Source organism: Mobula hypostoma, chromosome 12 (assembly GCF_963921235.1).
Source record: "Mobula hypostoma chromosome 12, sMobHyp1.1, whole genome shotgun sequence".
Lineage (NCBI taxonomy): Eukaryota > Metazoa > Chordata > Chondrichthyes > Myliobatiformes > Myliobatidae > Mobula > Mobula hypostoma.
In genome coordinates, this window is record NC_086108.1 from 28,132,840 (window position 1) to 28,145,497 (window position 12,658).

The window sequence follows — 12,658 nt, forward strand, 5'->3', positions numbered from 1 at the left end:
ATCAACTACTGAAAATTTCAAGGAGATTCCAAAATGCATCAATGAGGACTGTGCTGTTGATGTAGTCTCCATGAACTTCAGTAAGATCTTTAACAAGGTTCCACAGGGAAGACTGATCCAAAAGTTAGATTTGTGGGATTCATGATAACTCTGCATATTAGATCCAAAGTTAGCTTGGCAAAAAGAGGCAGAGGGTAAATACTGAGTTGAAGCCTGTGACAAGTGGTTTACAACATGAATCAAAACTAGTTCAGACATAAGAGACTACAAATGCGGCAATCTGGACCAACAATCTGCTGGAGGAACTCAAAGAATCGTGCAACATCTGCTGAGGGAGCAGTTGTCAACAGTGTGGGTCAAAACCCTAATCAAGACTAGGTGGAGAGAAGAGATGGTCAGTATACAGGAACAATCTCAGCAATGAAAGGGTTAACATATAAGGAGCATTTAATGTCTCTGGACCTGTACTCGACGTGTTTAGAAGAATGAGGAGGTGGAAGTGGAGGGAAATTGAACTGAAATTTACCAAATATTTCCTCTTGATTCTCTCAAGTTGCCTCTCATGACTGGAGGCCTGTGGCTAGTGGTGAGCTGCTGGGATCGGTGCTGGGTCCATTGTTGCTTGTCATCTGTATCAATAATCTGGATTATAATGTGGTCAACTAGGTTAGCAAACTTGCTGATGACACTAAGATTGGGGGCATAGTGGACAGCAAGGAAGACTATCAAAGCCTGCAGCAGGATCTGATCCAGCTGGAAAATTGGGCCGAAAATGGCAGAGGGAATTCAATGCAGACAAGTGTGAGGTGTTGCACTTCGGAAGAACAAATCAGGGTAGGATTTACATGGTGAACAGTAGGTGCAGAGTATGGTAGAACAGAGGGATATGGGAATACAGATCCATAATTCCTTGAAAGTAGCATCACAAGCAGATAGGGTCATAAAGGCAAGTTGGCAAGTTGGCCTTCATAATCAAAAGATTGAGTACAGGATTTGGGATATTATGTTGAAGTTGTATAAGACGTTGGTGAGACCTAATTTGGAGCATTGTGTGCAGTTCAAGTCACCTTCCTACAAATATCAGTAAGATTGAAGAGTCCAAAGAAAATGTACAAGGAAGTTGCCAGGACTCAAGGAACCAGGATATAGGGAAAGGCTAAATAGAATATAGTAGATTACGGGGAGATTTGACAGAAGTATACAAAATTATGAGGGGTCAAATCACAAACAAGAGGAAGTCTGCAGATGCTGGAAATCCAAGCAACACACACAAAATGCTGGAAGAACTTAGCAGGCCAGGCAGCATCTATGGAAAAAAATGCAGTAAACATCTCGGCCCGAAACGTCGACTGTACTTTTTTCCATAGATGCTGCTTGGCCTGCAAAATTGTGAGGGGTTTAGATAGGATAAATGCGAGCATTTTTCCATTGAAGTTGATTGATGCTAGAACTAGAGGTCATGGGTTAAGGCTGAAGGGTGAACGAGGTTTAAGGAAAACGTTAGGGGGAACTTCTTCACTTGGAGGGTGGTGGGAGTGTGGAATGAGCTGCCAGTGGGTGTGGTGAATGTGGGTTCAATTTCAACATTTAAGAGAAATTTGGAGAGGTACAAGGGTTGGAAGGATTTGGAGGTCTATAGTCCAAGTGTAGGTCAATGGGACTAGGCAGCATAATCGATCAGCATGGATTAGATGAGCCAAAGGGCCTGCAGTGTTCTATAACTCTATGATTATTTTGTAAGGTCTAGATAGAATGGACATAGAGAGTATGTTATCAATAGTGGGACATTCTAGGACAAGCGGTCACTGCCTCAGAATAAAATCCATGTCTTTAGAACAAAATTTAGGAGGAATTTCTTTACACGAGGCTGGTGAATCTGTGGAATTCATTGCCATGGGCAGCTGTAGAGACCAGGTCACTGGATTTATTTAAAGCAGAAGTTGATAGTTTCTTGATTAGTAAGGGCATCGGATGTCATGCGGAGAAGGCAGGAGAATAGGGTTGAGAGGGGAAATAAATCTGTCAAATTTGAATGGCAGAGCAGACTTAATGGGCCAAGTGGTTTAATTCCGCAGCTATGTCTTATGGTCTGAAGGTCTATAAAAAGGAAGGCTTGAGGAGACTAGGGCCTGAAGCACCTCTCGGCTCCATCAGCCTTTTTTTTTGTCTGCCTCTGTCTCTGCCCCTTCCCTACTTGGCTCGATCTGTCCACCATTCTTCAATCCTCCTTAGTAGACCAATCAGCTGCTAGCCCCTGTCCCACCAAGTCCGCTCCTTTTTATCTCTGGCCATCTCTTCTCTCAGTCCAAGTGAAAAGTTTCGACCTGAACGTATTTCGTTCTATTCAGCCGCTGAGTTCCTCCAGCACATTGTTTGTAGCTCTGAAGTGTCATGTTAGCAGAAAATTCTGGAGCTTTTCAGTGCAATAAAAACCGAGGCAGCTGATGAAGTTAAGGGTGCGGGTGTAAGTGAATTGGCTTCTGTAATTCTAATAGTCTGCAAAACATTTCAACGCTGCTAACCAACCGGATCTGCAAAACGTCCTCAGTACCAATGAGCAGATAAGACTATTTGCTTTGTGCACATGATCTGCTCAGGGCAGGATTCCGGTTTTGAACCTCGCTCCTCCCTCTGAGCCGCTGCACGTACATTAACTGTTGTTTCAGCAAGGTTCGAGCGTGCCCTGATGTCGGTTTGCGTTGGGATGGCGCGGCACCGGTATACGGTCCTGCTGATTCTAGCGGCGATTTCCTTGCTGGCGAAAAGCGGGAACGGTCTTTATTCCCCGGCGGACCAGGTCACTCTCCTTGACTACAGCAACTTGGATGGGATACTGTATAACTCCAGCAAAGCCTGGGTGGTGGAGTTCTATGCCTCTTGGTGCGGACACTGTATAAGCTTCGCCCGAGTGTGGAAATCGCTGGCGAATGATATCAAAGGTTTGGGTTGTGACTTTATTTAAACCGAAGCGTGTAGTTTGTGAGCGTCTAAACCACAAGGAACTCGGAGCTCTGCTTACTTTGCCGAGCGAGGTGCGAGCGCCGGAACACACTCTCTACGTCTGTTCTGTCAGGCATCGCGTTCCATACCGAAAGTTGGAGATTCCCATACCAGAACCAACGCTGGTTCAAGACCCCAACTCCCTGTCATAAACCCATTAAGGTTCCGATTGATCCCGGACCCACATCACTTCCTTCCAGCTCCAGTTGATTTCAAATTCAACATCGACCTGTCTTTGGGTTTAAATAATCTAATACCCAGTCACCAAGAGCGAAATGCTGGCCAGTCTGTAAAATCTGGAATTCGGATTTATTGTCATGTATAGCAGGGACTTCATCGCATCCGGGTGTATATAACAATCTCTGTCCCTTTGGTTATTATCAGATTTCACTGGTGCTGTCATGTCCAGCAACCCCTTTCTGCTGCCCAGCGTAGTTTTCAAATTCCTTATCCCCCTTCCCCCATTTATCATTACTAGCACCATAGATGCTGCTCGACCCGCTGAGTCACTCCATCAGATTATTTGCTGACCAAGATTCATGCATCTGCAATCACTAGCTTTTCACTGGTTGCGTAGTGAATTTGGGCGCCACGTTCCCTTGCTGATGAATTAAAAGTCTCCTTTCGCCGGGTCTGTGCGGGGTCATTGAGACAGGTTGGGACCGATGACCGCGCAGAGATAAAAGAGCAAACAGCGAGAAGTAAACGGCAGGTGGTAAAGTCAGTGAATGAGGGAAAGGGAGAGAATGGGTAGGATTAAAATGTAACGCTGATGGCTGGGACAACTTTCAGAAGGGCACCCTCGTGATCCGTCCGGTGATTGTCATCTCAGGCAAGGTTGGGGCAAAAAAAAGGAGAGCGCTCTTTTTGTAGCGCTTAATCCTCATTGCAAGGCGAATCCACCACTGAAAATGCAGTTGTAGCTGGCGGAGGGTGAAAAGCAACGCATTTACACCGGCTGTCTGGAAACTGATAATAAAGGGACTGATGTCATGATAGCAGCAAAATCTCATTAGTTACAGTTGTATTGCCCAATAAATTTTGCATAGTGTTAATATTGCTAGTGACAGCAGCAGCGAGTATGAAAATGTTGCATTTGTTTATAGATAATACCACTAAGATAAAAGTAGAGTTACGCAGTAGTTTTGCATGAAAAAGAAAGAACGTTGCATTGAGTGACGATAACTATGTCGTGACCGCATTCAGAGTTCACTATATCAACGTGCACATGAATGGGAAACACCACTAGACTTGGCTACAAAGTGGTGCGCTTGAGGTTTTTGAATCTGCTGGAAGGGAGACGGGTGACTGGAAGCTCCCTTCAATCTATTGAGAATTTCAATGTTTTTAAAACTTTGTGAATGAGCCATCAAAATCTTGTTGTAGTTTGTCGGATGGGATCGCTTTTATGAGCCTTGACTGTTATACATACATAATCATTAAAAGAGCAGGATTCCGCAAGTGAATCTGTCTGCACTCAAATTCTGGAGTTAGGCTTTAATCTATACCTTTCTGATCAAAGGCAAGAAAGAAATGAGAATTTTCATAGATGATTCTTCCAGTAAGATGGCGATGTGCTTGGATGCAGTAGCTTATATGAAGTCAACTAGAGGTGTTATTATCTTTTAAAATTTTTTTACAATTGCAAGACCCTGCTGGACATTAAGAACTGATAGTACTGCAGGTTTACCCATCAGCGGCAGAGAGACTGAAAGCATTTGGACTTGGTGCAGACTGTGATGCTGTCTGGGACAAAGAGGCATTGATGTGCATAGGAGAGTGTGCAGTCTAAAGGCTGATTTATACTTCTGCGTAGGCTCTACACAGTAGCCTACACAAGTGGCCTACGCCGTTGTGAGCATTTATACTTGTGTGTTGGTGTGTCTGCGTTGCTCTGCAATTCACCACCAAAACGCTAGCTGGCGGTGGGGTTGAGTTGTGCCATTGTGTTGAGTTTCTTTGTGTACTTCAAACAATGGCGACTGAAATTGAGCGCATCACATTGGAGTTGGAGCTAATAAATATTGAACAAGAGTTACTTTTATTGAAATTACTGCAATGCAGAAAAGAGAGAAGGCATCAGAGGAGATGGTGTGTACGACCATTAAACGGATTGAGGCAGAAGGAGAGTGAATTTTCTGTGCTTGTCCGGCCACTGAGAGACATGGACAAGGAAATGCATTTCAAATATTTTCAGATGTCAGCAGGTAGATTTGACAATTTGACGAGAAGAAGCAACCCCAAATGCGTAGGAGTAAATGCGATGTTACCAAGCGGACCAATCACAGTTGTTGCGGTTTGCGTCGCAATGACGCGTAGTTAGAATTTTGGGGAGGTGCACGTCAGGCTACGGTATAGGGTATGTGGCTACGCCGTACCTACAGCGTAGATTTGATGCAGAAGTATAAATTGGCCTTTACAGGGAGTGATCATCTTAGTCACTTTTGTGGTCAGAAGACCCTGTTGGAGATTGGTGGTGTGGAATGTTGCAAGTCCATTGGATTTTGATGAATGGCAGGGAAACTGCATGGCCCCGGTGCTAGTGAGGACTGTACCTCAAGCCGCCATGTTGACAGTTTGCATTGGCCCAGGAGCAAGTGTTGGAGTCGGGTGCTCCACGGTGGTGTGCCACAGTGTACACGCTGGAGTTGGTGCCGCCCCCAGTGTTCCCTCGGCAAAAGACAATCTATATTGTTTACGACTGCAATCTGCTGCAACGTCTGTGGGCTTAGGGACTTGGACAATTTTACTGCGTGACTGTATTTTACTGCTATGTTATATGTGCTGTATATGCCTTGTTCTGTGTATGACTGTTGTTACTGTGTTTGCACCTTGCCCCAAAATAACACTGATTTGCTACTCTGCTCTCATGGGCATTTGAGTATGGTTGATTGACAATTGAACTAGAAGCATAATATTTGCAATCCGTGAATTATTGAATATCTTGAGTTGCAATTCTATCCTGGGCTCTGTATATTGCAATCATGAAGAACGCATGCTAGTGGCTCTACTTCATTACTTTAAGCAGATATGGTATGTTACCAAAGACTCTTACAAATTTCTATATGTATACCATGAAGAACATTCTGATTTGTCATGTCCTGGCATGGCGGCTCCAATGTACAGAATCACAAGAGGCTACAGAAGGTAATAACTTTGTAATTTATTGTTATTTTTGCCTTTGCACTGTACTGCTTCAGCAGTACAATAAATTTCATAACATACAATGAAACTGTTTCTGCTTTGTGCCTGTAAGTATCCCAGACAAATTGTACTTATCAAAGTCTGCTAAACAGGAGGTGAATTTGACTTTTGATCGCGTTGTTCATGGCTGATTTTGTGTCTTAAAGTTTATTGTTTAATTCCTAATTAAATTAGGGATAGGAATAGGCTACTCATTCCCTTCAGCCTACTCCACTCCAACATTCAACCCTCCATGGCCAGCTGTCTCTGTAACCATTCACCTCCTGACCTATCAAGAATCTACCTTCTGCCTTTATTGTCGAAGAGTCTACTTGCACCAGTTTTAGAGAAAGAGGACACCAAAGAGTTACAGCTCTCTGAATCTGCCTTAAAATGGGAGATGCTTGTTTATTTTTATGTTCAAATCTCTTATTAATCTCTACCTTGAAAATACAGAACAATTGAGTATCCAGAGTTCTTTGAAGCAGAGTTCCAGAGATGCACAAACATCTGGATAAAGGTATTCCTCATCTATGTTAAATAGGTGGCACAGTACTTGAACAGCAGCCAATATAGCTTCAGACTCATAGCTCCAGAGATCTAGGTTCAATACAGTCCTCCAGATGTTTGGAGTTTACACACCATCCCCTGATCTCATCCATGCCCTTTGGGTCTTTGGGTGCTGTAGTTTGCTGCCTCATCACAAAGATATATGGCTTGACAGGTCAATTGGCCACTGTAAATTGCTCTTTGTGTGAGTGGTAGAAATTGGGGAAGAGTTGGTGGGAAAAGGTTGCAAGAAAAACTAGCAGAGAAAAGGGATTGTTCTGTGATCTTGTGCCAAATGGGTGTCCCCTATGTCATAAGGATAGATGAAATTCTGTCACCTGTTTCTAATGATTTTATTTAATTTATTTTTACCAACAGAGCTACCCCACCCCCTCTGCCAATTTGCCTGTCCACTTACTCTGAGACGATTGTCAACTTGTTCTAGTCTCTGTCCCAGTAAGTAGCCCCGCAGCATTGATCCTGCTTTGCAATCCTGAATGGCTCAGTAATATCACCCCTCAATCTTTTAAACTCCAATGGGAACTGGAGACAAGTGGAACTTTGTGAGACTTCCAATCTCCCTGATTACTACAACTGCATGAAGTGCATCGAGCTGCAGCTCCTTACAAACAAGGTTAGGGAACTGGAGCTGCAGCTGGATGGCCTTTGGCTCATGGTGAGAATGAGGAGGTGACAGATAGGAGCTTCAGGGAGGTAGACACTCCTAATTACATGTAGATGGGTGACTTCAGGGGAGGAAAAGGGAATAAGCAGCCAGTGTAGAGTACTTCTGTGGCTACTTCCCTCAATAATAATTATACTGCTTTGGATACTGCTGGGGAATAGGACCTACCTGGGCATAGGTTCAGGTCTCTTGCACTGAGCTGGCTCTTTGGCCCAGAGGGAAGTGGGAGGGAAGAGGAGTGCAGTAGTGATAGAGGATTTCGTAGTCGGAGAAGATAGGAGATTCTGTGGACTTAAAGAGACACAAAGATGGTATGTTGCTGCCCAGGTGCCAGGGTCAGGAATGACTTGGATCATGTTCACAGCAGTCTAAAGGGGAAGGGAGAACAGCTGGAAGTCATGGTACATTTTTGTACCAATTACATAGGTTGTAAAAGGGAGGAGGTCCTGAAGAGAGAATATAGGGAGTTAGGTAGAAAGCTGAAAAGCAAGACGTCAAGATCAGTAATCTCTGGATTGCTGCCTATGCAGTGTGTCAGTGAGGGTAAGAACAGGACAATTTGAAAGATGAATGTGTGACTGAGGAATTGGTTTAGGAAGCAAGGTTTCAGATTTATGTTTTTGGAAATACTCTTAAGGGGAAGGAATGACCCGTACAAAAAGGACAGGTTTTCACTTGGAATCTAGGGAGACCAATATCCTTGCTAGCAGTTTTGCAAGAGCTGTTGGGGTGAGATTAAAACAACTTGATAGGGGAATGGGAACCGGAGTGATAGAGCTGAGGATGGGTTAATAGATGCAATGTGTAGTGAGACTGTGAGGAAGGACAGGCAGATAACAGGACAAAATTGCCATCAGTGGGATGGGTTGGGTTGTACCATGGGGGCAAAATCAAAAAGGGTGCTGAATACAGGACTGAAGGTGCCATATTTGATTGCACACAATATACGGAATAAGGTAGATGATCCTGTAGCACAGTTAGAGATTGTTAGGTACTTGATGTTGTGGGTATCACTGAGTCATGCTGTAAAAAGATCATAATTGGAAGCTTATCATCCAAAGATACACTTTGTATCAAACGGACAGGCATGTAGTCAGAGGGGATAGGGTAGCTCTGTTGATAAAAATAAACGAAATTAAATCCTTAGAAAGAGGTGACTCCTTGTGGGTAGTGTTAAGAAACTGCAAAGGTAAAAAGATCTTGATGAGAGTTATATAAAGGCCTTTGAATAGTAGCCAGGATGTGGGTAGAAATTACAGGCATATAAGGAGGTCAATGTTACGACAGTCATGGAGGATTTCAATATACAGGTAGATTGAGACATTCAGGTTGGTGATGGATACCAAAAGAGGAAATGTCTACAAGATTGCTTTTAGAGCAGTTTGTGTTGAGCCCTCGAGGGGAAAGGTAAATCTGGATTGGGTGTTTTGTAATGAACTAGATTTGATTAGGGAGCATAAGGTAAAGGAGCTCTTAAGAGACAATGATCATAACATGGGACAACTCACTCTGAGATTTGAGAGGAAGAAGCTAAAATGAAATGTATCATTATTAGAGTGGAGTAAAGAGAATTATAAAGGCATGAGAGGGGATCTGGCCAAAGTTGATTGGAAGGGGACACTAGCAGGGATGATGGCAGAACGGCAATGACTGAAGTACTTGGGAGAAGTTTGGATGGCACAGTATAAGTACCTCCCAAAGCAGAAGAAGTATTTTAAAGGGAGGATTAAGCAACCATGGCTGACAAGTGAAATTAAGGACAGCATAAAAGCAAAAAAGAGTGCATATAATATAGTAAAAATACATGGGATGCTAGAGGAATGGGAAGCTTTTAAAAATTAACAGAACTAAAAAAGCAATAAGGTGCGATTAAATATGAAGATAGGTTATCCAATTCATAAGAGGATTCCAAAAGTCAAAGAGAAGTGAGAGTTGAATCGGACCACGGGAAAATTATGCTAAAGTGGTTGTAATGGGGACCAAGAAATGGTGGACGAACTTAATAAATATTTTGCATGTGTTCACTGTAAAAGACACTAGCAGAGTGCTAGAAATGCAAGACTGTTAGGGTGCAGAAGTGAGTATTAGCCATTAATGAGCAGAAGGTGCTTGGGAAATTGAATGATTTGAAGGTAGATAAGTGACCTAGAACAGATGGACTACACCCCACGGTTCTGAAGGTAGCAGCTGAAGACATTGTAGAGGCATTAGCGGTGATCTTTCAAGAGTTACAAGATTCTGTAATGGTTCCAGAAGACTGGAAAATTGCAAATGCATCTCCACTCTTTAAGAAGGGAGGGAGACAGATGAAGGAAATTATAGGCCTCACTGCAGTGGTTGAAAAGATAATGGAGTCTATTATTAAGTACTAAGACTTCTGGTAAGATGGTGACACATTTGGATGCAGTGGCCTCTCAGGGGCCAGCCAAAGGTGTTTTGTCCTTTTTGTAATCACAGGACAATGCTGGACATTAAGAACTTGAGGTAGTGCAGTTCTACCCCATCAGTGAGTGAGTTGTTGATGCAGGAGCTGGACTTGGTGCAGACCATTAGTGCTTGCTACAGGAAGGCATCAGAGTCTATGCGTGAAGATGGTTTGCAGTCTAACAGCGACTGATTGTCTTGGATGTTTCCCTTGTGATTGCAAGACCACTTTGAACTTGAAGATGTCAAATTCTACATGTCCTTTGCCCTTTTTTAAAGGCGAGTCAGATGGTGGCGGAGCTCCATGGCCTCAGTTGTAGTGAGGACTGGGCCTAAAGCCGCAGGACTGCCTGTAGCAGCTGTCCGGGAGCAGTGTAGCACAGCGTCCACGCTGGGTTGAGGGCTAGCCCCTTTCGACCGTGCTTCTCTCTGATGTTCAGTCGGTGGACTGACAAACTCGATTGCATGTGTCTGTGCATACATTTGTCTGCAGACTGCTAAGAACCACTTGCTCTTGCTGATAATACCCATGCGCCATCCATTTACAGCTCATACCACTCATGGACTTGGGCTATATATATGTTTTTTTTGTGTGACCATGTTTATTTACTATCTTATGTACCTTGTGCTGTGTTTGACTATTTTATCTATGGCCCTAGGGTAATTCTGCTTTGTTTGGCTGTATTCATGGGTATTCATGATTAGTTGCATGATAATTAAATTTACACCTGAATGTGTGTATGATGTTTTGGGGCTCTTGGAGGCACATGAATAGGCCAAATCAGCTTGGTTTCCTTCAGAGAAAAACGTGCCTGAGAAACCTGCTGGAATTCTTTGAGGAAGTAACAGCAGGATAGAAAAAGAGGAGTCAGAAGATACAGTTTACTAGGCTTTTCAGAAAGCTTTTGACAAGATGCAGCACATAAGGCTGCCAAGCAAGCTAAGAAACCATGGTATTATAGTTTTTGAACAGAGATGAGGAGGAATTTCTTAAGCCAGAGGACGTTAAAGTCTGCCGCATTACATTTTTTTCCGAGATCTCTGACTCGAAAATTGGCAGCAAACTCTCCCCCCACACAGAGAGATAGACAGTGAGAGAGAGAGAGAGAGAGAGAAAAAAAATATAAAGATAATTCCCTGTTTGCACTGTTCCATTCTGTCTGCAATGCTTCAGTCAGTGACACCGGCTCGGGCTCGGCTTGTCCACAGGGCCAGAGAACCTCAGAACTCCGAAGGTGCACATGTCTTCCAGGCCTCATCCCTGGGATATCGATAAATGGCCGGTCAATAAGCCCTGGGAGTTGGAACCATCCCCATAAAGAACCACAGTTTGAGAGCAGCTGTAGATCGATTGTGCTGATAGTAATCTGAACTTGTTGAATTCAGTATTGAGTCCAGAAGGCTGATGGAAAATCAGATGCTGTTTTACAGGGTTACATTGGGTCTCATTGGGACAGTGTAGGAAGCCACAAAGAAGTTGGTAATCAACTTTATAGAGAGAAACTAGCAGGTGCTCACAGAATAATTGTGACCTAAAAAGCCATTCTATTTGCTCCATGATCTGTCCATGTAGTGACAAACCATTTACTTGAAAGCTCAGTGATTACGCTTTGTTTAATGACCTATTCGCCTTGTCCAATTCTTGCATCATTTTGTATATGTCCTGTAGTGCATTCCCATGCGTTAGGGTCCAGTCCATTGATACCTTACTGCAGCTGCCAACTTTCTTCCTCGTTGTCAATTCCAGACTATCTTTTGTAGCTTCTACCTATATCTTTCTTTATAGTTATGTTTAAATTATTAATATGTACATCAAAAAGCAAGTTCCGGGTACTGAATAACTCTACTGATGACAGCTATAAAGTTTCAAAAACAACCATCTACCATTATTCTTACTTACTGAGCTATTTTGTACTCAATTTGCCACTCTCCCTTCGGGCCCCATGGGCATTTACCAACCTGACCAGTGCCCTTATCAAAAGCCTTTCAAAATTCCATCAAGTATACAATACTGTCCTAATCAACATCCTAGTTTACTCCTCAAAAGTTGAAAATAAAAATCTAAAAGTAAACCAGAAAATGCTGAAAGTACCCTGTGGTCAGACGGTATTTCTGGCAAAGAAAACTCACCCTCTCTGTTCTGTTTCTGAACTAACTATAGATAACTGTTTCCAATCTAATCCTGAAAAATCTCTCACAGAAGTAAGAGTGACGCAGCAACTGAGAACTTTTGCTTCAGATTTCTCTTAGTCTTTCTTACTGTGCTGAACTGAAGGGTGATCGGTGCCTTCAAACTGCTTCCACGCTGCAGTTCTTTCTTAAGCTCAGTACCAGCACTTTTCCTATTAGGCTCACTCTCTTTTTTTAAAATGTTCTCTTGAAATCTGTAAGAATACTGCAACTTCCATTCCTTTGACATTTACTGTCCCAGATCCTGTTATTGTGTTTGAAATTCCTTGCCTTATTATTTTTGTAGTTTGGTATTGCCAGCAGTTTTGCACTGACTGGACGGCTTTGGAGACACCCTCAGCAGTATGTTGCCTCTTTTTGTTTTGTTCAGTAGTTCATCCATGCTGGCCCATTTGCTGATCTTTTGAGCAATTTCTTTCCTTTGCTATGCATTTCCACACCTTTTATTAACATCCCTTCTAATGTGAAACCCTGTAGCCAAGGACATTGAACCATCTAGGAATGGTATTTGGATTCAAGCCACAATATCGTACTCCCAGATACCCATTTCCACCCTCAGCTCATCACATTTATTTACTAGAATCCTTCCTTTAAAAGCACCAAGATGACGAGCACCACCATAGCTCT

General features: G+C 43.1%; 1 protein-coding gene across 1 annotated transcript in view; it reads left to right on the forward strand.

Annotated features, from left to right (window-relative positions):
* Positions 1–2,631: 2,631 nt before the first annotated feature.
* Positions 2,632–12,658, forward strand: part of qsox1 (quiescin Q6 sulfhydryl oxidase 1) — a 164,577-nt gene continuing 154,550 nt past the window's right edge. Inside the window, exon 1 of the mRNA XM_063063763.1 lies at positions 2,632–2,939. Within this exon, the coding sequence (XP_062919833.1) occupies positions 2,687–2,939 (253 nt within the window). The 5' untranslated portion in view covers positions 2,632–2,686. The remainder of the gene's footprint in view (positions 2,940–12,658) is intronic.